The sequence below is a fragment of the Lentinus tigrinus genome (assembly GCF_003813185.1).
Source record: "Lentinus tigrinus ALCF2SS1-7 unplaced genomic scaffold L226scaffold_5, whole genome shotgun sequence".
In the NCBI taxonomy this organism is placed as follows: Eukaryota; Fungi; Basidiomycota; class Agaricomycetes; order Polyporales; family Polyporaceae; genus Lentinus; species Lentinus tigrinus.
In genome coordinates, this window is record NW_027137914.1 from 704,876 (window position 1) to 726,078 (window position 21,203).

Genomic DNA, 21,203 nt, shown 5'->3' on the forward strand with positions numbered 1-21,203 from the left:
AGTGCTCAGTAACGGCCTCAACGGGTTTCGCGGGGTTACTGCAGACGGGCATTCGGGACTGATACACAGTCCACTTCAAATCAAGGATTGGCGACCAAACATGCATTTTGGAGAGCGTAGAGAGAAGCAGGAGGAGAAATGACAAAGTTGAGGATGGAAACGAAGTCAAGGAGTGTCGTAGTGGTCACCGCGCCTTTCCAGGTTTCCTTCCAACCACCATCTGTCCTTGGCTCACACTGGCGACCATACCGAGTTTGATGTATATCTAGGCTTGAACGTCTTTCAGGATTACTCGAGGACGGGTACCGCGTACAATTGGTTGATACTACGGCACAACGTGCGCATCCGACCACAATGGACATCCCCCGCCCATCTAGCGCGGCCCGTCGGAGCGCGATGGGCATCCCATCTAAACCAGACGCGTCTCTCGCGGAGTGGACGAGCAAGATCAAGGCGTTGCAGAAGCAGGTGGATGAGGATGAGGAGGTGGAGACTCGACGGCTCGAGGCGGAGATTGCTGCCTCCAGACAGGCTCGGCTGCGCAGAAGCACCAACCTCGGTAGCAGGACAAATAGTGTTGATCTATGTGAGTTGAACATTCCACTTGGTTGAGTCGAGTGCCTGAGATTGGCATACTCTTCATAGCCCAAGGTGGGCTTGCCGCAGTAATCAAAGTCGACGACCGATCTGTGGTCTCGGACGAGCCATTGACCGCGAAGGAGAAGCAGAGGAACCAAGACGATGCTTTGCGGAAGCTCATGGGCGAAAGTCCAACTCATAGAGCACCTAATCGCTCCCCAGCACCTACCGCTGCACCAGCACCTCCGGCCGCACTGAACAAGCGCCCTTCCTCTCCAATATCTCTCGCAGCCTTCATCGGCGGCCGTGCCACAGGCCCAAGGCTCACGAAGCAGGCCCCACAACAAGATGCTCATGACCCCACGCAGTTTGAACAGCGTACCCACATCTCCGCGCCTCATCCGGTATTCGGTCGTGGCGGAGTGGCCATGCCTGGCATGACCGGCCATGGCACTGCGTCTGTCGTGTCTCGTGCCATTCGAGAGGAGGAAGCAAGGTCATCACCTTCTTCCAGTACTTTGCAGAGAGACCGTCGCATAAGCACACCTTCAACGGTATCAAGTGTGCGTGCAGCGGTGGAGAAGGCGCCGGAACGCGACCGCGAGATAATCCCCAGCCATACGGGCTCATCTCAGGCTGCCTTTCGGCAACGCACAATCAGTACTCCCACAGGTGTTGCACTATCGAAGCCGACTGCACCTGCAGAGACGTTCTCGACGAAGCCCAAGGCAGATCCAGTACCCCGACCCCTCTCACATTCCCCGAACCCAACCATCATCCGTCCGATCACACCCCGCACTACTGGCTCAGTTGTATCCTCTGGCTCGAAGTCTCCAGCACCTCGTCCCTCTTCAGCTGCGCTTCACACACCGCCTCCACCTTCTGTCTCGCCAAAGCCACTCCCTGGCCTTGCGCGACCCATCCAGCCAACCCCTCGGCCTTCCTTCGGTAGTCCGCAGATGCCTCCTTCCCACAATCCCTCACCCGCATTCCTTAAGCTGCCTCCAGCGAAAGAGCCGACCCCCAGTCTCAGCCGACTTCAGGGTCGTGGCTTCGTCAAGAACATGGTGGAGAAGACTGCCTCAATCGTCTCACCCGAGAGCTCTCCAATTCCAGACAAGTCGCTTTCTCCTGGTGGCCGTCGCCAGAGCTCAGTGCTCGATCGATGGCAACATACGGGTAGCGGTACTCCTACTCCTCCTGCAGTCATCTCTCCCAAACCCATGCCGCTACGGAAGTCGTTCACTGTGGACCCTGCGCAGACATCACCGACCGCGTCATCGTACAGTGTGCCGCTGAAACGCGACAGCACTGGTCCTTTGCTCAAGTCCAAGACTTCGCTGCCTCTCCTGCCGACGATGAAGACAGGAGATTCCGTCGGAGGCTTCTCGTCCGTGAGCGAGAGCGCCTACAACGGCCCGAAGCTCGGGTCTGCGAAGACGGTCATAACATACATTCAGCCGACGAAGACCGGCGACGAGCCTTCACCACCTCTGCAGACCCATCGCACGGGAGATGTGGACGAGCTTGGGATGCGCGTGCGGACTCGGACGACCAGTGGCGGTTTGGTGCAGGAGCAGGGCGCAGCGGGGCTTCCCGAGGGCACCTCGGGCAAGCCGCTCAGTCATGTACGTTCATTTTGGTAACATATGTGTTGATTCGTGGGGTAGCAATTCACATTTCTGCTTCGCTTTGCTTTCGCCGTACTACCTCTACTCCTGGGACTCGACATGCGGCTGACTCGGCGATCTTTGTTTCTGGGTTCAGCCTACGAAGGACCGGGCTAAGAAGCCGCGCAAGAGCAAGAGCGCGCCAACACGAGCAGCAGGCGCATCAAAGCTGACGGCAATCCGGGAGGCGTCTCCTCCCAGGGATAACACCACCGCGGCGCGGTCATCCAGCCTCCAGACAGCATCCGAGCGTTCGGCCTCTGCGTTCACTCCACCACAAACAGTCCGGACAACGTCGCCCACTTCGCAATACCCATCACCTCCGTCTACCAATGGCCGTTCTGTCTCTGCGACCACGATGCCTCCGAAGCCCATAATGGAAACTCTGGAGGTGCACACGTCTACTCCTACAAGCTCTGCGAAGACGAGCCCTACAAGCTCGCTTGCAGCCCCGCCCGCTTCACGCAGTCCTTCAGTGACTCCCCCTCAGAGCAAGGTCCAGAAACCGCCGTCGAGCCCTCGACATGCACGTATACCCAGCACCGGCAACCGCGCGACGGTGATGGATGTCGCACAAGCTTTCACGGAAGCACTGCATCATCCGCCTTCTTCACCCGTCGTTGACTCTCCTGCGGAGGTTCATGGCCCGTCCCGGCCACCCTCTCTCGGCGCCTCGCATGCTACTAAAGCTCCGGAGGAGGAAGGAAAGAATGAACCGCCGAGCGTGCGCAACATGGTCGTGAACTGGGGTCCGCGCTCTGGTGGAACGAACGGGGCCCCTACGCACGGGTCACAATCTACGAGTAGAACGACCACTATCACGGCCCCGCCATTGGAAAAACGCAAATCGAGTTATGAGAAGTACTCTGCGTTCATCATGCCACCTCTCGCGGAGGAACGGACGCCTGTGCCGTCACCCGCCGGGACGCTCAAGCAGGACGCTGCCCCAGACCCTGCGCTGCTCGAGGAGGAGGAAATTGAGGTTCCCAAGGCTGATAAGACGGAGGTTGCCCAGGTTATTGTGCAGGTGCAAGGCATGGTTCCTGAACTCAAGGCCCAGCACCCGGCGCCTGTCGAAGCGCCTCAGGCAAAGGCCTCTGCCAAGGATGAGCTTACTCGCTTAGGTCAGTATTGACGTCTCTATAGCTAACTGCATTCACTGAAAAGCTTACTAGCACATTCTGATGAACCACTTCCGCATGTGAATGTGGAGGCATTGTACCGTGCTCCTCGCACAGTATACAAACCCGATCCGGATGTCATGACCATATCCGTCGACGTTATGGCCATTGTTGGGAGCACCGCAACCGCTGTTAGTGTGGATGCGCACGTGTTCTATGACTCAGAAGTGCTCGCTTTCATTCACCGTGCAAAAGTGAAGTCGAGTGGGCTTGTGGCAACGAAGGTGTGGGCGTGGCACGGCAAGCGCGCACAAGCGGGCGACAAGGAATTCCAGAAGGTGCAGGAGCTTGCGCGGCGATACGGTACTACCCCAGTACGCACAGTACCCTCAAACGTGTGTCTAGTCGCTAACTGGGTAACTGTGGTATTGCAGATTACAGTAGAGCAGGCACGAGAACCGCCAGAGTTCGTCTCGGTGCTCGGTGGCACATTTGCCACAAGACAGGGCACCCGCGCGCATTGGAGCGCAGAGAATACGGCGATGCACCTCGTGCGGTCCCTTCAAGGCTTGGTCTTCATCGATGAGCTCGACCTGGTGCGTTTATTTGTGTTTTATCTATCCCTAGTAGCTCACTCTATTCTGTAGAGCATCAAGAACCTCTGTTCTGGTTACAGTTACTGCATCTCCATCCTTGGCACGTTCTATGTCTGGCACGGCCGTGGTTCGACGACCGCCGAGCAGCGTGCCGCGCTAGGCTACGCGCAGTCTTTGGCGCCTTCTACAGAGAGCGTTGTTGAGTTTACTGAGGAGGAGAGTCATGCCGACGAGATGTTCTGGATGATCTTAGGCGAAGGCGACTACGCGAAGGCGGACTACTGGAAATGGCGACCTGCAGCACTCATCGTCGATCCGCGTGCCTGGATAGTGGATGCTGCTCACAGTGAAGTGGTGAGCTCCTCCGCACATCGTCTCCTCGGTCTTCATTCTTAATATCGATTGCAACGGAAGGTTCGACCAATAGCTGGTTTCCCTAGCCACCCGGAGTTCAGTCAGGCAGTGTTCCTTGTCGACTGCGTCTGGGAACTCTTCGTGGTTATCGGCAGCGAGGCGCGAGGCCGACGGCTGGAAATCCGGCTTGCGCTTCATGTTGCACATGTAAGTCGTTCTGCCAGTTTAGTACACGTCGGTGGATGGATTACTCAAATATTGCAACAGGCGCTTGCGGCGAAGGCTTCGTCGACCCGACCGTTCACTCCGACAGTGCACGCTTTGATCTTCCCAACACAGATACCCACAGACCTTCTACTCACATTCCGAGAACTGGACGAGTCTACACTGGTGGGTTGACTTCTTGCAGATGATACTCGTGTCCTCGTGGTCTAACTCGTGCGCAGAACTCTGGAGATATCCCGGACCATATGAATTTGATACCCGCCAGCGACGCGGAAGCGGACGTACGTTGTGCTTATTGTCTGGAAAGGAAAGATAGTTGACTCTGACATCTCAATTATCATAGCTGAAGTCTGCGGCTTGGACCTCCGCGGCACTACAAGACCATACGATGCTCCCGCTCGGTGTGAATCCAGCCCATCTCTGCTGAGTCGCGGAAGTATTACGACACTCGTGCCTTGCTTCTCTCACACAGCATGCTCGTGCGTGTCCAGATAGCTTCTTCCGAGCCTGGACAGCAAGTCGCTACAAGTGTACTCGACCTTTAGCTGACAGCAACTGAATGTACTTCTTATCCGCATCCAACCTGCTCGGACGGAGAGGCGTGTCTTCGGTCAGAACATCCATCGCGGTGACTCGTGACAGGAGGGCGCGTGACAAGGCGGGTGATGTGGTTCGGTTGCTTCGTCCATGTGGCGTGCTTCTAGCTACGCCGTGCTAGCAAGGTGAATTTGTATGTCTCCTGCTATAACTACGTTGCAGCTCCTAGGGATAGGTCAACAAAGCCGATTTGGGACCGCTGACCATGCTGCAGTCTCGATCAGGATTGTCGAATCCGGCTCTCAGCGGCTTCGACTTCCTGTCAGCCTCCGATCACAGTACGCCCGTATCGGGTCTTGGTGTCTTGCACGAAACTCCACCTAGTTCGTCTTTGATTTCACCACGCCGAAGTCCAGGGACGGGTATCATCGACTTTGCGCACTTCGCCCGCTCGACAGGTTCCTGCGCGCGCTGAACCTATATATACCGTGCGCGCGGCCGCTGCAGGCAGCTGAGCCTCGTCGCTTGTGGGTTCCAACCCACATAAATCGTCGCTCGTTTCCCCCTTCCCCATCTCCCCTTCAGCGGAAGATGGCCCTCACTGCCGCTCTCACTGTGCTTGCCCTTTCGGGGCTCGCTTACGCCGCCCCATTCGAGCATGGCGTGCAGCCACACAACTTCGGACAGGATCGCCAGCCGTTGGCCAGTGCAGTTGCCTCGCCGGCACCATTCTGTTTCCCCTCGCTGAGCTTTATCATGCCCGCCGTCCTCCCATCCGACAACACGAATTGGTGGTGCGACCCGACAACAGAGTACGCCTTCGTTGGCTTCAGTTACGAAGTCACAGCCTGTGAGTGAACATGTGTCATTGCCTCATGTGCTGTTACTAATCAACATATTCCGTAGGTCAAAGTCGTGCACAACTCCACAAGGAGTTCGCGGACATCCGCACGCACTTTCAGTCACGCTACGTTCGTCTGTATGGTGCCTGCGACCGCGACGGGTTCTAGTCAGTGCTTCGAAGCCGAATAAGGTCCGAGGTAAACTAACGCACTTCTCACGCCAGTGACGACATCGTCGATGCCGCGTGGGCGAACAGTGAGTACACATGATGAGATGCAACGAATCTCCTCATTAATGCCGTCGCTAACCTCGACTCAGGCCTCGGCGTACATGCGCTCATCTGGGTAAGATCTGGACTCCTTTCACTTTAATGTCCTTCTAACCATCGCCCTCCATCTATCCCAGTTTGGCTTCAACGGAGATGACGTCTGGATTGGGCGACGCGATACCCTTCTCGCGGCGTTGCATTCAAACCCCAAGGCCAAGTTCGTCACCAGGGTGCTGCAGTTCGGTTCAGAGCCGCTCTTCGACAACGTCCTCCCACATGACCAGCTAGCTGAGCAGGTCCTGCTGGCAAAGCAGAACCTCTCGAGCCTGCACATTCCGGTCACCGTGAGCGAGCTTGCATACGGATACCAGGAGCGCGGGGGTGCACAAGACGTTCTCGATGCCATCGATTCCATCAACATCCACATGCTGCCATTCTTCTCGCAGGATGCATCGACCTGTACGTGCTTCTGGAAATGCCATACGCATCTATGCTGACGGTTAAATACCAGCTGACCAAGCCTGGCCACTCGTTGAAGGGGACCTTCAATGGTTCATCGACCACGGGAACGGCAAGAAAATGTACTTTGATGAGGTGCGGCGCTCTGTTCCAAGTTATTTCCCGTGGACCAGCATCCTGATATCGGATCATCTCATCATTGCAGAACGGATGGCCCTCCGTCACCTCCCCTAGCGTCCAACCCAACAGCCCAGATGCTGTTGCCGACATCCCGAACGAACACGGGTACTACGTCTTGCTCGATCAGCACTGCGAGGATCTGAAGGCGGTCGAGGGCGGTGGCATCGGATGGTTCGCACACATTTACTCCGACGACCAAGAGCCGGGCTATGGCATCTACAACTCCAAGGGTGTAATGAAGTTCCCTTTTGCGCCGAGGACCCACTGTTGAATCAACGCCACCTCCTGTCCTCCCACGGAAACCTCGCAAGGACTTGGTTGTCGACGGCGGTGATGTTCGCCGGCGTGCGAAAGAGGCGTAGTCAAGGGCGAAGCGCCCTAGCCTCGACGATACCAGCCACTCGCTAATGACCTTCGAACGACCTCTTTTACGACCAACGACGACTTCGTATTGCTCAAAGATTCAGTGTCTGGTTTCTTTGTATTTATGACGGTGTGTCTGGGTTGTTGCTGGAGGGTATACACGCGGCAATTGTACTCATAGCACAGGGCATCATTCTATCGATTTGCGCGGCGATTTGGCACCGTGCGGCGTCCTATTGTGCGCCAAGCCTGCATGCCTAGCTTTTGTTCAGTATTTGGCCCTCTCCGGGGTAAATTTTCCGAGCCTCTATAACTAGGAGGTGGTGCGAAGGTCGGTGCCCCTCCCTCTCCTCTTCCTCTTCCGGTACTGGCGGCAAGACTCGCGTTCTGCGACCAATTACGACTCGGCATGGCGCGCTCCCACCTGACGCTCACTCTCTTTTCGATACTGCTCGTTCTTTCCTGTCTGTCCTTCACGAATGCGCATCCGATCCGTAACACGAAGCGACTTCAACGCAGATGCAAAGCTAAGAGCTCTTCCGCCTCGACGTCGGTCGTTTCCCACTCCGCCACACCGACGAGTACCTCGAAACCCGCGGCACATACCTCCTCTACCTCCGGTTCGGGCAGTTCGCCCTCGGCCTCGAGCTGCTTCCCGGCGCTCGGTTTCCAGATGCCAGACAACGTGCCTCAGGATACCACCAACTGGTGGTGTGATCCAAGTACTGAACATGCCTTCCTAGGCTTCAGCTACGAGGTCACAGCGTGTGAGTGCTTACCGTATCCCAGTATCGTGTGTGTGTCTGATCAACGTGGGTGGCTATTTTAGGTCAAAGCAAGTCACAGCTCCAGAAGGAGTTTGCTGACATGCGCAAGACGTTCAACTCCCGTTATGTCCGCCTGTATGGCGCGTGCGACAAGAAAGGATTCTAGTGAGTATTCCGTCATACGTGGCAAAGACAATTGCCTGATACCGTTACTCAGCGATGACGTCGTCGACGCTGCTTGGGATAACGGGCTGGGCGTACATGCCTTGATCTGGGTAAGCACTACTTCATGCTCTATCATGGATGTTGACTCTCATCTTGGCTTGAAGTTTGGTTTCAATGGTCCGCAGGACAAAACCTGGGTCAAGCGCCGCGACACCCTCTTCAGTACTCTCAAGTCCAACCCTAAGGCCAAGTTCGTCACCCGCGTCGTTCAGTTCGGCTCCGAGCCCCTCTTCGACAGCGCTATTTCTCCCAACGACCTCGCCCAGCAGGTGAAGTCGGCGAAGAACGAGCTCGCAGATGTCGGCATCCCCGTCACCGTCAGCGAGATGGCGTTCGGGTACACGAAGAACAAGAACAACGCACAGGTGGTCTTGGACGCCATTGATTCCATCAACATTCACATGTTACCTTTCTTCTCCGGAGACGCTTCGACGTGTACGTAGCTACTTGTACTTTGCGCGTGCGCCACCGCTGATATGCCTATCCCTGTCCACAGCTGACAAGGCCTGGAACATCGTCGAACGTGATCTCAAATTCTTTGCCAGCCATGGCAACGGAAAGAAGATGTACTTCGATGAGGTACGCTTCATCTCCTCGACGTTCCTCGTACGCCTGAACTGACAGACTTCTTAGAACGGTTGGCCTTCAGTCACCTCTTCCGGGGTCAAGCCGAACAGCCACGCCGCCGTGGCCAACGTCGCCAACGAGCGCGGATACTACCAGCTTCTCGACGACCACTGCGAGGATCTCAAAGCGCAACCCGGCGGTGGCGTGGGCTGGTTCGCACACATCTACTCCGAAGACCAGGAGCCGGGATATGGCATTTACGGTTCTAATGGCAAGACCAAGTTCAACTTCGCGCCGAAGACTCACTGCTAGCAGTGCCGGCTTTCCTTTGGCTGAGCCGCGGGATTCTACGAGTCTCGCAATGTTGTGCCTGGTGCACGACGACCTCACTCTGATATCAATAGCTTCATTTCATTTCTAGGGTTATTGGTTGCGTGTTTGTATCCTTAGGTTGTTGTACAACGAGAATGTGTTTGTATACTCATTATGTTTGCCTCGAAGGCCACTCCAGTTTGCCTCCAAGTGAGGGGCAGAACCGATGACGAAACTGTGACTGCTCTACCAACATGACCGTGGCTGCTTTCACAACTCGTGCATCCATCGCCTAACCAATTGTTCGATGTAATGCTGCAAACAACCAGCCTTGGAATCGCGTTCAAACGCAGTCAACGCAGCGAGCTTGTGCGGCGCGTGCACCCTGAATCGGCACTGGAGCGGGGGTGATACATAGCAAGTCAAAGCGAACGACACAACGTTAACAAAGGCGAACGCAGACAATTTCAACAACACATATAGACGTCGCCGTGAACGACCCGTCCGAATACACGTTCGCAACTGGTAGTAGAGACGATAACTAGTCAGCGTCTCCCTCGAATCCTACGATATCAATAGCACGCCGACTTACCCTGCCATCCTACTTGGAACATGACTCTCCTCGCAGTTGTAGCAAGGATGCATATGAGCGTCGAGAACGAGGAAGAGAAAAGAGTTCTGCACATCGAGATCAGTCAAGGTCTACATCATTCAAGCTGTCGCCAAACGATGACTTACCGGCGAGTGCGGTCGCTATGAATCCTTGCACGAATGCAACCGCGAAGGCACCAAGCCCCCACTTGACAGCCGACCATGCATACGAATCCTCACGAGAAGTGGGCTTCTTGAGCTTCGACGGTGGAATCGGCGGAGGACGTGGTAGACGAGCCCTCTTCACACGGGGGAGGACCCGACGGATGTGGTACGGGCGGGTCATGGTGCTGCCAGTGGCCGGGGCAGCAGGACCGAAGGCTCGAGCTGAGAGTGGCTCCTCATATACGGGAGGAATACTGAGCCTCGTTGATTCCGCACGGGCAGTGTCGGTCGACGCCGAGGGTCTACGTACGTTTATGGGCGTTTAACGGCACGTATACGCTTCTGCCAGTGAAATTCAGAATGTACTGGCACCGAAGGAGTAACACCACATACCATCTTGGTTATCCATTCAGACGTGCGAGTGGGCGCCATAGACCGTCGCCACTACCATCTATTCATTGGATTCGTCTCTTGTCTCAGATCTGTCATGTGTTTGTCTGTTCCAAACGTTCGACGTCGTGTCACAGAGATCAGGACGAAGCTGGAAGAGTAAGGAGCACGTGGTCTTGGGGGTTCTTGCGGCCTGACGAGTATAAAAGGATGTGCAAGATGTGCATTTCGAGCGCATAGCAAAGTGTCGGAATGGGTTGTTTACATAGCGAATCACAACAATGACACAGCAAGGGCAAAGCAGATGATATTGAACGTTACCGGGGGCTTTCGTCAAGATTCACTTCCTAAACCTGCCCGATAGCAGTCATCAGAGCCCTGTATCTCATGTGAATATATGTCAACTCACCTCAGCCTTCTCCTCTTCCTTCCGCCCTTACGCTTTTGCTTCAAGAGAAGGCCGGCCGCCTTCCGAAGCGGCTCCTGGTTCGGCTGGACGGTCTCTGCCTTGGTGTTCTTCGTCTGGGTCTGAGGGGCCTTGGCCGTACCTGGCTTCACGCTCTTGACACCCGGGCCACTTCCGATTTCATTGGATAGACCCTTGTACGCCTCCAGCGCGACCTTTGCTGTCACAGTGAGTAGGGGTACGTTCGTCGAGTCTGCGGGAGGAGCGGGAAGGAGATATACTGCGCAGAGTGGACGGTCAGCTTTTGATACCGATATCGTTCGATAGCTACTGACCAGTGAGGCAGCCTCCTGCACAAAATAGTCCGAGTCCAACCCAATAATAGTTCAGAGGGAGCTGTGGATCCTTCCATGGCCCGTCGGGTGGTACCGCAGAGACGGCAGGCTGTCGGCGTACCCATGGTCGCGCAAGTACCATGTGCGTCCTTGCGGCAGCTTTCAACTGGGGAATGACCTGATGGATGAACGAACGGGTCATTTTGCCCTGGAAGCGGGGGGCGGAGGCGGGTAGAGAGCTGCTGCAAGTGGAACTCAGGCTGGCAACGGACGTATATGTGAGAGCACCATAGGTCGCCAGCCTCCTCGTTATCGAAAGTGAAGAAACTCCATGTTGCCGCCTTGATAGGTATAGCTACGCTCACGAGGGCAGCACGAACTTCGATATATGCCGAGGCCGAGAGCCTACGTACTTGGGCGTCTTAAGGCACCTACATATGGGGGAAGCTCCTGGTTAGTACACTAACACCGAGGGAATCGATAAGACTCGTACCACTACCTTCGAACCAACCGCAACGTTTCGTCCACGGTGTCCTCGTCAGACTCAGAGACTGAGCAAGCCCAACTCGTACACGCTTACTGCTTTCGGACAATTGGCCACGTGGTAGCCGGCAACCGCGCGCGGTGCATTTGGCAACGTAGCCGCCACTGCCAACAACTCTGCTACCTGTTTTTCAACACTGATATTTATTGCCTTTCAATTCAAAATAGCGCCAAGTAGTTGAACATAGCTTGATGTTTCTTTGTATGTTTTCACCCTTGCGCTTTATCCGGAGGTCTCCGCACGCGCATAACGCACAATAGTACTTCTCGTGGAAGGCATCACCACGCCACACCTCTTTCTTTGTTTACAGAGCACGCGCAGTGAGTGAACTTCAACCTCGCAGTCCGTACACTCTACCCATTTGTCCTTGCAGGCACACAGGAGCCCCAGAACGTCAAGATCTTGCGAGTGCATACAACACCAACCACTGATTCGCTCCTCGGTATGGATGGGATCTCTCCGAACAAGGACTATAAGTGAGCCACACAACCCCTGCTTCCGTGCTGTGTTACTCACTAGCCTTCCAGAGGGTCCCAACTCGTAGGGTACCGTAACCCAGTGTTCCCCGCCGAGATCGCCGATATGATCATCGACTATCTGCACGGCCACCGAAATGCACTGAAACGGTGCTCGTTGGTATGCAAAGGTTGGAAGGCGTCAAGCCGTCACCACCTCTTCCGCACCGTGTCCTTCTCTCCCAAAAAGGTCGCCTTCAGCGATATCGTCGAGTTCCTCGCATCCTCTCCCGACGTCTGCGCCTACATCAAGGAAGTCACTTTGTTGGAGTACCAAGGCATCAGTTTGAGAGACTTACGCGCGGCGTTGCATCCTCTCAAGGGCTTGCGCTCAGTTACTTTGGATCGGCTCCACATTTCCAAGCCCAAGTGGCGGGAGCCTACGCTCGAGCCCGTTGTTGGAGTCCTTGATACTCTGCGTATCGCCTCCTCCAATGTCTTGGACACCGACATCTCCGTCTTCTTCGATCTCGTGGGCCTTTTCTCAGAGCTCACCGCCCTCCATCTCTCTTACTCGCACCTCCTGGGCCATAGTACATTGCGCCACTCGGGCCTCACTACCACTGCGTCCGATCGATTCCGCCGTGTCGAGACGTTGCTGCTACGCGCACTTCCTCTACATGCGCTCGATGTGATACTCCACCGTAACCACCTTCCTCATCGTTGGGCCTCTCTACGCACCCTTTGTATGGATGGAGGCTGCTCGACATGGGAACATGTCAAGCGAATTGGCGAGTTCATCGCTGTCATAGGACCGCAATTGCGTGAGCTCGCCGTGCGTCTACAGTACATGCTACTCCGAGAGAGGGATGATATGAATGGGGTGGTAACGATAAGTGAGTACATCCTGGCGCACCGTCCTATAGGAAACTAATTGACCGCGGCGACGGCGAAATCTACCAGGGGACACAGCTGAAAAATGGCGGACATTGCGCCTCGACAAGTGCACAAAGCTCCATGTGTTCAAGATCTCTGTAGGACACGGCGATCCTATGTCGCAGCGCGATGGCAAGGCGATCTTCAGGTCGACCGTCGATTTGCTCACGCACCTCCCCTCCAACGCTATGGAAGTGCGCGTCAGCTTCGCCCTCAGGCGCGAATGGTACACCTTGCATGACAACCCATTCCGCCACTACAGGGACTGCCTGATGGCCTTGGACTGGAAGGCTCTCGACTGCACCCTCTCCGCAGATCGGTTCGAAAAGCTGAGAGTCGTGCTTGACGTAGGGGTGGTCAGAGGTACCTTCAACATGAAGAAGTGCCAAGAGCTGTTCGACTGCGTGAGGCGCGCTCTGCCGGAGTTGGAGTCCCGGTATATGCTCAAACTCGACTTCACGAAGGAGAAATGGTGGGGCACCTGTGAGTATTCTGCTATTTCATTTCGCCTTTGTTTCGTACATGTTTCTGATGCACGTTGCAGTAGACGGTCTCTGGGATTAGTTCATATCACCGATCAATATGGCTTGGCTTGGGCAATAGTCCTGACCGACTTTGGAACACTCGTAGAATATGCAATATGTCCGTTCAGTGTGCTACACAACTTGTCGCCATTGTAACTCATGCTCGACGCCCTCGGGTAAGTACTAGTGTTGCCTAGAAACCGATCAATATCGAACTATTATGACCCTACTTACCTGGTAAGAACCAATAAACATTCTCCAGCATACAGTTGCCTATTCGAGTAAGGCGAAACGTTGTTGCTTATTATTACAGATTCAGACGACTCGCGCCCACTACTCCCAAACGACTCAAAGGACGCGAGGCAACGTCGTGACCACCCCTTGCACCTGAATGTGGCGTGCTATCAACTTTCTCCAGCTCGTAAAGACACGCCGAAAGGCCAACCCGACAGGATCGGATTAACGGTGAGCATAGGTCTCTCTCTCCAAGAACTTTATATCCTCTCACGGTAACTTGAAATATAGTACCGTATGAGAGTCGTACTACTAGGAGCAAGCCCGAGCCGGTGACACATCGCGAAATAGATCCCTTTCATCCCGTTCACGAGTTCTAACAGAGCTCTGGACCCCCGATATCACCTGCGATCTCTCAGTTGCGGCGTCGCGCCTCTATCTTCCGGCTTAAAGTCATAATTGACTTGCCAACATCTCGACAAGGACCTACTCTGCATCCTTGCTACAATGACACCTGAGGCATGTACAGCATCTTCATGTCGCCTCCGACCAAGCATGAACCTTCCCTCGCGAAGGGAGGCGAATACGTCGTCGCGCAACAAACCTCGTGCGCAACGTCATGGCTCTAATGCTCAACAAAACATTATCTAGTACGTCGCAATTATCTACTCTCGGTTACTGGCTACTCACGAGTCAATTGTGCAGGAGACAAGTGCTTGCGTACCAACGTGCCAGCGCTCTACGCAGCGCTTTTGTGGAAAGGAAACTCGTGCCTCCCTCGGAGACAGACTCATGTCCGCTTGAGGAGGCACATATATAATATGCTCGCCCCAGTGTTCTCGCCCGAACACTCTCGCCTCTTTCACTCATCTACTCCTCGCTTCGCCTACTGCATATGAGCGCATTCGACGGCTACTCGCCCTTCGCGCCTCTTGGGGGCATTGATGTCGAAGCGTCGCTCGCCGAAGTCTTCGCGCTAGTCAACCCTGAATACGTCGAGCCAGAACCTCGTGCTGTCCCCACACTGGCGAGCATCATCGACGAAGAGCTACAAGCTGCTCAACCAGCAGCCACTCAACCCCTTACTACCGGGCCGATCCCTGCAGAATACGACACTCTCAGACGTGCCCCCACCTCGCCACGAGCGCAGCCCCGACTCTCCTCACCGATGTCGCCTCCTGCGCGCAGTCCCTTTGCATACCTATCATCACCACCACAGCAGCGCACTCCTCCGGCGTCGGTACAACGTGACCATCCCTCGCCACATACCTTTCTTCCTGCGCCCACTGGCGCCCCCGAGCCTAACTTCCCCCAGTACCCATTCGGTCCTCCGTACTCTACTGCGCCGAGACCCAGCCGCGGCTCCAAACGTGGCCGTGGCTCGGACAGCGGACTCCGTTTCCAGGGTCGAACCTCGAAGCGACCCCGACTGGCAGGAAACCCTCACGTCGGGGTGGCGAGCAATGCTACTCCCGCTGTCCTGGTCGCTTCCTCCTCTCGCTCAGCAATCAGTCCACCTCCTAGGGCTGTGGCATCAAACAAGGAGAACCCACATACCTTACCTGCAGGCCCGCCGCCACCATCTTGGGGTGTGGTCCCGTCTGCGAGGGAGAACAGGACCACGCACGGCGTTGCTAAAGGTACGTCAATCCGCCACTTGGTACGAACTGGATGTGCTGACACGATGCATGCAATGACATAGTTCGCGTTCCCTATGCTCCAAGCACGTTGAACTCGCCGCTGTCCTCGACACCGCCAGCAGGGCCGTCATCATCAGTACAGAAATCAACATCAAATCCAGTCTCAGCACTCCTTGTACCTTCCCTCGATCAGGCCCGCTATCCCACTAGCAGAGAGGCGCAAGGCCTGTCAAGAGAGATCCGCAAGGACATTAAGCCCGTTGGCGCTGAACTCTATTCGTGTGCGTAGCTATCCGCCTCCTCTAGCCCTCATCTCAGTACAGTACTCATTATTGTGCTATAGCGGCGACATGCCCCGCCTCCCCGCCTCAAGCTAGTGCAACCACTAACAAGGGCAAGAGCAAACGTGCGCCATCGAAGACGGAGAAGAAACCAAAGACGAAGAGGGAGCGGAAGAAGAAAGAGCCAAAGACGAAGAAGAGGGACGCCAAGAAGACCCCCCAGTCGAACAAACGCGAGATATATTTCTGCCCCTTCTACATTCCGCCCCACGCCCACGCAGCGCACAAGCGTTACTTCCGCGTCAGCAAAGACCGTACTCCCGCCGCCGCCTCTTCCTCTTCCCCACCCCTCATCTCATGCACCGACGGTTCAAAATCCTACGCCCGCGCCTCCGACGCGCTCCGCCACGCCCTCTGGGCACACGTCCAACCGCGCCCCTACTGCATATTCCACAAAGACGAGCCCTTCAACCGCCCGGACGGCATCAAGCGCCACCTGAAGTCGGGTTCATGCCTGGGTGTCTCCGCATACGAGGCCCGCGTGCGTCAGGTCGCCGCGGACCCCAGCGGTCACGGTGGGCTCTCGCTCGAGCCCCATAGCAGGAGTCCACAGGCGTTGAGGCGCCACAGGCTGCAGTGCGAGAAGAAGGTGGCGCTAGAGCATACACGCATCGGGATGCCGTGCTACCAGGACCCGAAGGTGCAATATGCGCTGGGCACGTATCTGTTCTGGCGCCGCCTGTCGCTGGAGGACGTCGAGCGCGAGATAGGGCGCAAGAGTTCGGAAGAGGTCGAGCGGTGTGTGTGTGCGCCGTGTCAGGAGAAGAAGCAAGCGTGGGCGGATGAGTGGCGGTGCGGGGAGAAGGATGTGCCGGCGTGGTATGGGAGGCTGCCAGTGGATTCCAGGGATATGGAGGAGGTTGACTCGGAAGATGAGGTGGCGGCGGCGAACCGGGAGCTTGACGTCAAGCAGGAAGGACACAAAGACGACGCTGCCGTGGGACCGAAGGGTCGCCTCCGCCCACAACTTCCGGAGGACGATGACAGGCTCTCCCCGGAGCCAGAGGAGGGCGTCGACGAGGAGGACGAGGTTGCCATGATTCCCGTCGCTCCTGCGCCAGTTGGAAGTTCCGCAGGACCTCCGGGACCATCGTTTCGCACTGTCCCACCACGCGCGGGGAAGGCAAGGACAAGACCCGACAACATGCCTCCAGCGACGAGTAGGACAGTTCCTCGATCTACGACGGTCCTGATGGAGTCTCCCATGGAACAATGGCGGAGGACCTTCGTGGACTCTAGCGCGTCCTCCGTGATCACGTCGGCACCACCTCTTGATGTTGCGCTGAGCCCCATGTTAATACCGTACGAGGCTGACGACGGCGTCGATTGGAAAGGTCTCATGGCCGAAATGGAGGGGCCCACACGGCCTTCGCAAGTCTGAGCTGGGTCAATCGCCACCTCTCACCTTCGTATGCAAATGCTCTTACTTAGTGCTCAACAGATCATCGTCTGATGCAACTGTACATTATGCCAGTGGTCTCAATCTCTTACGTATACCAGTGTTACACATGCCATTCGGTCGAGGACGTCCACTTGGAATCATGGTCCAAGATGATGTCGTTTACGATAATCATACACATGGTTTACAACTTGTCTCGCCCCATGAGTCCGTCGTTGAGAGTCAGCAGAACCAAGCACTACGTGCAACATGCATGCAAAAGAACCTCATGTGTGCTTGCCGGCCTCCTTCTCGACCTTCTGTGCGCCCTCGACGACCTTCTCCGCACCCTCGCGCTTCGCCTGGTCAGCTTTGGCCTGACCGTAACCGAACCAGCTCCAGAACCACTGGTTCCAGCTCTGGGCATCTGCCTTGGTCTTGGCAGCAGCAGCATCGACCTTTTGCTCAACCTTGTGGGTCGCGTCAACGACGGTCGCCCTTGCATTGTCGTATTGACGTACGGCGGTACTGCGGGCATCGTCGACAGTCTGGGAAGCCTGAGCACGTGCGGACGCGAGCTTATCCTGGGCACTCGACTAATGAAGGAAAGGCGCATCGCCATCAGACGGGCATGCGCACCACATGAGGAGGGAAAGGGGTACACACCTTGGTCTCTTCGTACTTGGATTGGCCCTCACGAACAGCGTCGTGGGCAGTAGCCTTGCCTGCGCTGCGGAGCTCAGCGATCTTCTCCTTTACGCGTTCCTCATCTGCTTTTCGCTGGGCATGGGGGTCGGGCTCGCGGGTTGAGTAGTAGTAGTAGCCTCCGCCAGCAGCGGCGAGGCCTGCAATAACGAAGAGGCCGGTGTTGCTACCGCCCTGTGGTTTGGGGATGTCGTTGGGGCTGGGTTTGTCCGTGGGCTGCGTGGGATCAGGGATCGTCGCGTAGGTTCGTGGCCGCTGCGGAGAGAGCGCGGTGTGAGAGGGGTGCTAATCACGTCGCAGACGACGAAGAACGTACTGAGGCCGCTGCACGGACAACTGGGGGGGCAGCACGGAGAGAGGCACGGAGAGGCTGAGTGCGGAGAAGAGCAGACATGGTTGCGATGTGGATGGGAGATGGGAAGACTGGCGAGAAGACGGCGCGCAGAGCTGCCCTTTTCATCCCCCGCAGTGTCCCCGATGACGACATGCGGGCTCCTCATGCCAGATCCCATGATGTCACTTCGTCCCACCACGGTCACATGACCGCGTCTCCTCACGCGTCGTCGGTCCCATCCTACCATTGGGATGGCAACGTACTAGTACCAGTATCGACCAAGGTACGTATCTACGTCGCTTTCCCTACCCTTTGTACCGCTCAAAGGCCAAGGCCTTACACCAAGAAGGGATGTCGCTCGGAGTGTGCGCGTTCTCCTCCGGGTTTCCGAGTCATACAGCCCCGCCGGGTAGCGACAGCTAGTTCGTTGACCAATAATTAGTATGTACGATAGATGTATAAGCCAAAGCTAATTCGAAGAAGTACAAAAAAACTATAGATATATGACGACGACGACTAGCTCCTCTCGTCACGATCCCCCAGGGCCTCAGTCACTGTAGGTCAGTGTGGCCCTCTCAGAATCATCGGCGTTCTCCTTGAATCGGACAGGCGTATATCGCGATCCAACGCTCTTGCCCTTGACTCCCCGCACGCACATGGTGACCGTGACGGCGAGCAGGACGACTCCGACGAGCAGGTTGGCGCCAAGGAGACCCAGCACGATCGGTCCGTACTTCTTGCCCCAGCTGTCACCGTTCGACGAAGAGTCGTCATCGGAGGCAAGGGCAGCGGCACCCATCCCGGTGTTGTTCAGGTCCTCGTCTTTCTGAGCAAGCCTCTGGAGCGCTTGGAGGACGAGGGCAGGATCGACGGCGGGAGGAAGCTCCGCGAGAGCAGCCGCTCGCTCCTCCTGGAACTCTTGCCACATCGTGGAGGCGTTCGTGGTCGAGAGCATCTGCACGAAGGGGAGGCCGTTCGTGTTATTGCCGGGATAGTAATCCCCATAGTCGAACCTATGAGAGCATCAGCAGGACCGCACAGAGGCAAGAGCATGATCACACGCACGAGGCATAGACGTTGCGCAGGAATGCGTCTCCGAGAATGAGGTCGAAACCGGTGAAGCTGTCATCGAGAGTGGACTGCTGGTAGCGGTTCAAGCACACCGTGACGTTTGTTACGCCGGTCCCATTGATATCGAGCGGGACAGTAACAGGGAACGTCAGATCAAGAGGATGGACGGGGAACTCCTGACCGCTGAACGGTTCTGTCAGTTGTGTTCGGCTAGCGACAGCCAAAAGTTGCCACTCACCCAAAGACGAAAGTCAGGTTCGTGCTCGCGTTGCAAGGAGTATACCATTCGTGACCACTTGGATTGTACTGAGTTGCAGGGATGCTACTGTAGATCGCGTCGACAGCAGGACCTGGCAGTTGAGGGAGCGAGAATCCACTATCAAGCACAGCGATGGTCTTGCCTGAGGGTACACCGGCGACGCGGGACTTGTTGAACGCGAAGCTCTTCCCGTTCACGAGCATGGCGTCCATGACGATGCTCCAGTGGTTGTCCACGAAGCGGGGGAGCTGCGGTGCCTTCGTGACACTCTTGAAGTCGTCCGCGTGGTCAGAGATGATGAAGGCACCCTCGGCAATGTCCTCCAGCTCGCTCGTGCGTCCAAGTTGAACATCGAAGTTGTTGGGACGACTGGTGTCCTGGGCGAAGAGTGACGTGATCGGCGCCCGAGCAAGCTCGTCTGCAGCAGCGGTTCCCCAGGCTCCCTGAATCTTGTCATAGATCTCTGTATTGTCGAACGCCATGCCCATGATACCGTCATAATCTGTGAGGTCCATGTCCTTGACTTCAGTAGCGAGGATGAAGGCTAATAATCAAATGAAAGTTTGAATCAGCGACTCCGCTGTAACCCCTGTCCTTGCTCACATACCTTGGTTCTTGATCGTGAAGTCTCCGATCTGCACCTCTGCGAACTTGATGGTCCCATTCACCTCACCCACCCCGTAGTGCAGTTGAGCATGGAGATCCGTCGTATTCGTAAACTTGATGTCCTTGCCCGGGGCGTACACCCAAAGGTCGGTTGAGCCAGTATCAAGGTTGACAGTGAATTCTGTGCATGCACAGTGGTCAGCAGACATCAATGAACTCGTATAAGCTTGTGCGCTCTTACTCTGTCCTCCCAGAACGATGTCGACCGTGTACTGAACGCATCCACTGAAATGAGCTTCTGCAAGGGGCAGGACGAAGCCAACACATACCAGGTTGTCGTTTGAAGTAGTTACGCCGATGTCGTTGGGCTCGCCAGAAGCCGCGAACCGCACGCCAGTGCCATGCGCCTTGATGTTGAAGGCCGAGCGAGCGTATGCAGACCCCGCCCAAAAGGAAGCAAACAAGAGACTCTGTAGAAGTGAATAATTAAGCATAGTCGTCGGGTATTGGGTCGTTAAAGGAAAGTAGGGGAAGAAGGGAAGAAGATGAGGACATACCTGAACGTATGTCCTGTTATATATACCGCAGCAGCCTGAGCCATAATCACTTGCTGGCGAGGACGCCTCTCAATGCTCATGGTGATGGTGACCGGTCATTTGCGGGCTGTGATGGGGGCAGGCGGTCCGACTGCAGCTCGGTGGCAGTGATGTCGGTTGTAGTCCGTCTGGCGCTAATGGACGGTCGTCCGCCGCGGGTCGGAACGATGTCACCTGTATACCGTCCGTACGCGCAATGGTGGAGAACGAAGCAGAGACTCATGCTGCGGCGTTGATAGTTGAATATAAAACGTACCAGCTCTTTCGTGACACCGTCTGGCCTGGTGCGGAAGCTTGAAGCTTGAAGCCTGAACGTGCAGATGAAGGTCGTGCGCAGCCCTAAGATCAAATAAATTGCCAATGCGAGTGCACGCCGGCCTTGGCGAGGGTGGCGAGACATTGTCTGACACTGCATGAAGGCTGAAGGTAGTGGGGACGGGCAGCGCCCGCTAGCCGCCCGGCAGCTTACATAATGCGACCTGACCTTAGATTGCTGTTATCTCTGTGTAGATAGCGTGCAATCACATCTCATCTCTGTGATAAGCGAGACGCGTCGCCTCGATCGCGACTCATTTAGTGGTCACTGGTCGCGTCCTCCCTCCGCCCACTGCGAGCTCTCTGTGGTCA

General features: G+C 56.0%; 9 protein-coding genes across 9 annotated transcripts; 5 read left to right on the top strand and 4 right to left on the bottom strand.

Moving 5' to 3' along the window:
- Nucleotides 1–354: 354 nt before the first annotated feature.
- Nucleotides 355–4,972, top strand: L226DRAFT_567972 (uncharacterized protein; the record flags this gene model as incomplete). The annotated part of the gene is made up of 10 exons (XM_067684110.1): nt 355–586; nt 646–2,207; nt 2,347–3,373; nt 3,425–3,744; nt 3,805–3,966; nt 4,018–4,320; nt 4,381–4,527; nt 4,588–4,710; nt 4,767–4,826; nt 4,889–4,972. 10 exons carry the CDS (start codon nt 355–357, stop codon nt 4,970–4,972), a joined length of 4,020 nt encoding a protein of 1,339 aa, XP_067538886.1.
- A 701-nt stretch (nt 4,973–5,673) lies between these two features.
- L226DRAFT_456704 (uncharacterized protein) lies at nt 5,674–7,103 on the top strand (the record flags this gene model as incomplete). The annotated part of the gene is made up of 7 exons (XM_067675317.1): nt 5,674–5,932; nt 5,989–6,091; nt 6,149–6,180; nt 6,244–6,269; nt 6,331–6,652; nt 6,705–6,787; nt 6,858–7,103. 7 exons carry the CDS (start codon nt 5,674–5,676, stop codon nt 7,101–7,103), a joined length of 1,071 nt encoding a protein of 356 aa, XP_067538887.1.
- Nucleotides 7,104–7,868: 765 nt separating this feature from the next.
- L226DRAFT_457948 (glycoside hydrolase family 17 protein) lies at nt 7,869–9,066 on the top strand (the record flags this gene model as incomplete). Its single annotated transcript, XM_067675412.1, has 6 exons — nt 7,869–7,962; nt 8,025–8,127; nt 8,180–8,237; nt 8,292–8,622; nt 8,684–8,766; nt 8,821–9,066. 6 exons carry the CDS (start codon nt 7,869–7,871, stop codon nt 9,064–9,066), a joined length of 915 nt encoding a protein of 304 aa, XP_067538888.1.
- A 601-nt stretch (nt 9,067–9,667) lies between these two features.
- On the bottom strand, nt 9,668–10,003 carry L226DRAFT_567975 (uncharacterized protein; the record flags this gene model as incomplete). Its single annotated transcript, XM_067684111.1, has 2 exons — nt 9,668–9,744; nt 9,805–10,003. The coding sequence occupies 2 exons, from the start codon at nt 10,001–10,003 to the stop codon at nt 9,668–9,670; spliced, it is 276 nt and encodes a 91-aa protein (XP_067538889.1).
- Nucleotides 10,004–10,370: 367 nt separating this feature from the next.
- On the bottom strand, nt 10,371–11,468 carry L226DRAFT_289238 (uncharacterized protein). Its single transcript, XM_067673612.1, has 4 exons — nt 11,447–11,468; nt 10,954–11,384; nt 10,622–10,898; nt 10,371–10,565 (listed from the first exon to the last, which is right to left on the bottom strand). Exons 2-4 carry the CDS (start codon nt 11,153–11,155, stop codon nt 10,553–10,555), a joined length of 492 nt encoding a protein of 163 aa, XP_067538890.1. The 5' UTR covers nt 11,156–11,384; nt 11,447–11,468; the 3' UTR covers nt 10,371–10,552.
- Nucleotides 11,469–11,941: 473 nt separating this feature from the next.
- Nucleotides 11,942–13,452, top strand: L226DRAFT_567977 (uncharacterized protein; the record flags this gene model as incomplete). Its single annotated transcript, XM_067684112.1, has 4 exons — nt 11,942–11,973; nt 12,025–12,848; nt 12,916–13,371; nt 13,433–13,452. The coding sequence occupies 4 exons, from the start codon at nt 11,942–11,944 to the stop codon at nt 13,450–13,452; spliced, it is 1,332 nt and encodes a 443-aa protein (XP_067538891.1).
- A 1,177-nt stretch (nt 13,453–14,629) lies between these two features.
- On the top strand, nt 14,630–15,953 carry L226DRAFT_289281 (uncharacterized protein). Its single transcript, XM_067673613.1, has 3 exons — nt 14,630–15,286; nt 15,349–15,571; nt 15,630–15,953. Exons 1-3 carry the CDS (start codon nt 14,815–14,817, stop codon nt 15,661–15,663), a joined length of 729 nt encoding a protein of 242 aa, XP_067538892.1. The 5' UTR covers nt 14,630–14,814; the 3' UTR covers nt 15,664–15,953.
- Nucleotides 15,954–17,292: 1,339 nt separating this feature from the next.
- L226DRAFT_610264 (uncharacterized protein) lies at nt 17,293–18,104 on the bottom strand (the record flags this gene model as incomplete). Its single annotated transcript, XM_067686138.1, has 4 exons — nt 17,293–17,475; nt 17,527–17,601; nt 17,672–17,965; nt 18,027–18,104. 4 exons carry the CDS (start codon nt 18,102–18,104, stop codon nt 17,293–17,295), a joined length of 630 nt encoding a protein of 209 aa, XP_067538893.1.
- Nucleotides 18,105–18,553: 449 nt separating this feature from the next.
- On the bottom strand, nt 18,554–20,509 carry L226DRAFT_481050 (acid protease). Its single transcript, XM_067676916.1, has 6 exons — nt 20,310–20,509; nt 20,222–20,252; nt 19,982–20,161; nt 19,354–19,918; nt 19,110–19,298; nt 18,554–19,057 (listed from the first exon to the last, which is right to left on the bottom strand). The coding sequence occupies exons 1-6, from the start codon at nt 20,472–20,474 to the stop codon at nt 18,592–18,594; spliced, it is 1,596 nt and encodes a 531-aa protein (XP_067538894.1). The 5' UTR covers nt 20,475–20,509; the 3' UTR covers nt 18,554–18,591.
- Nucleotides 20,510–21,203: the final 694 nt, after the last annotated feature.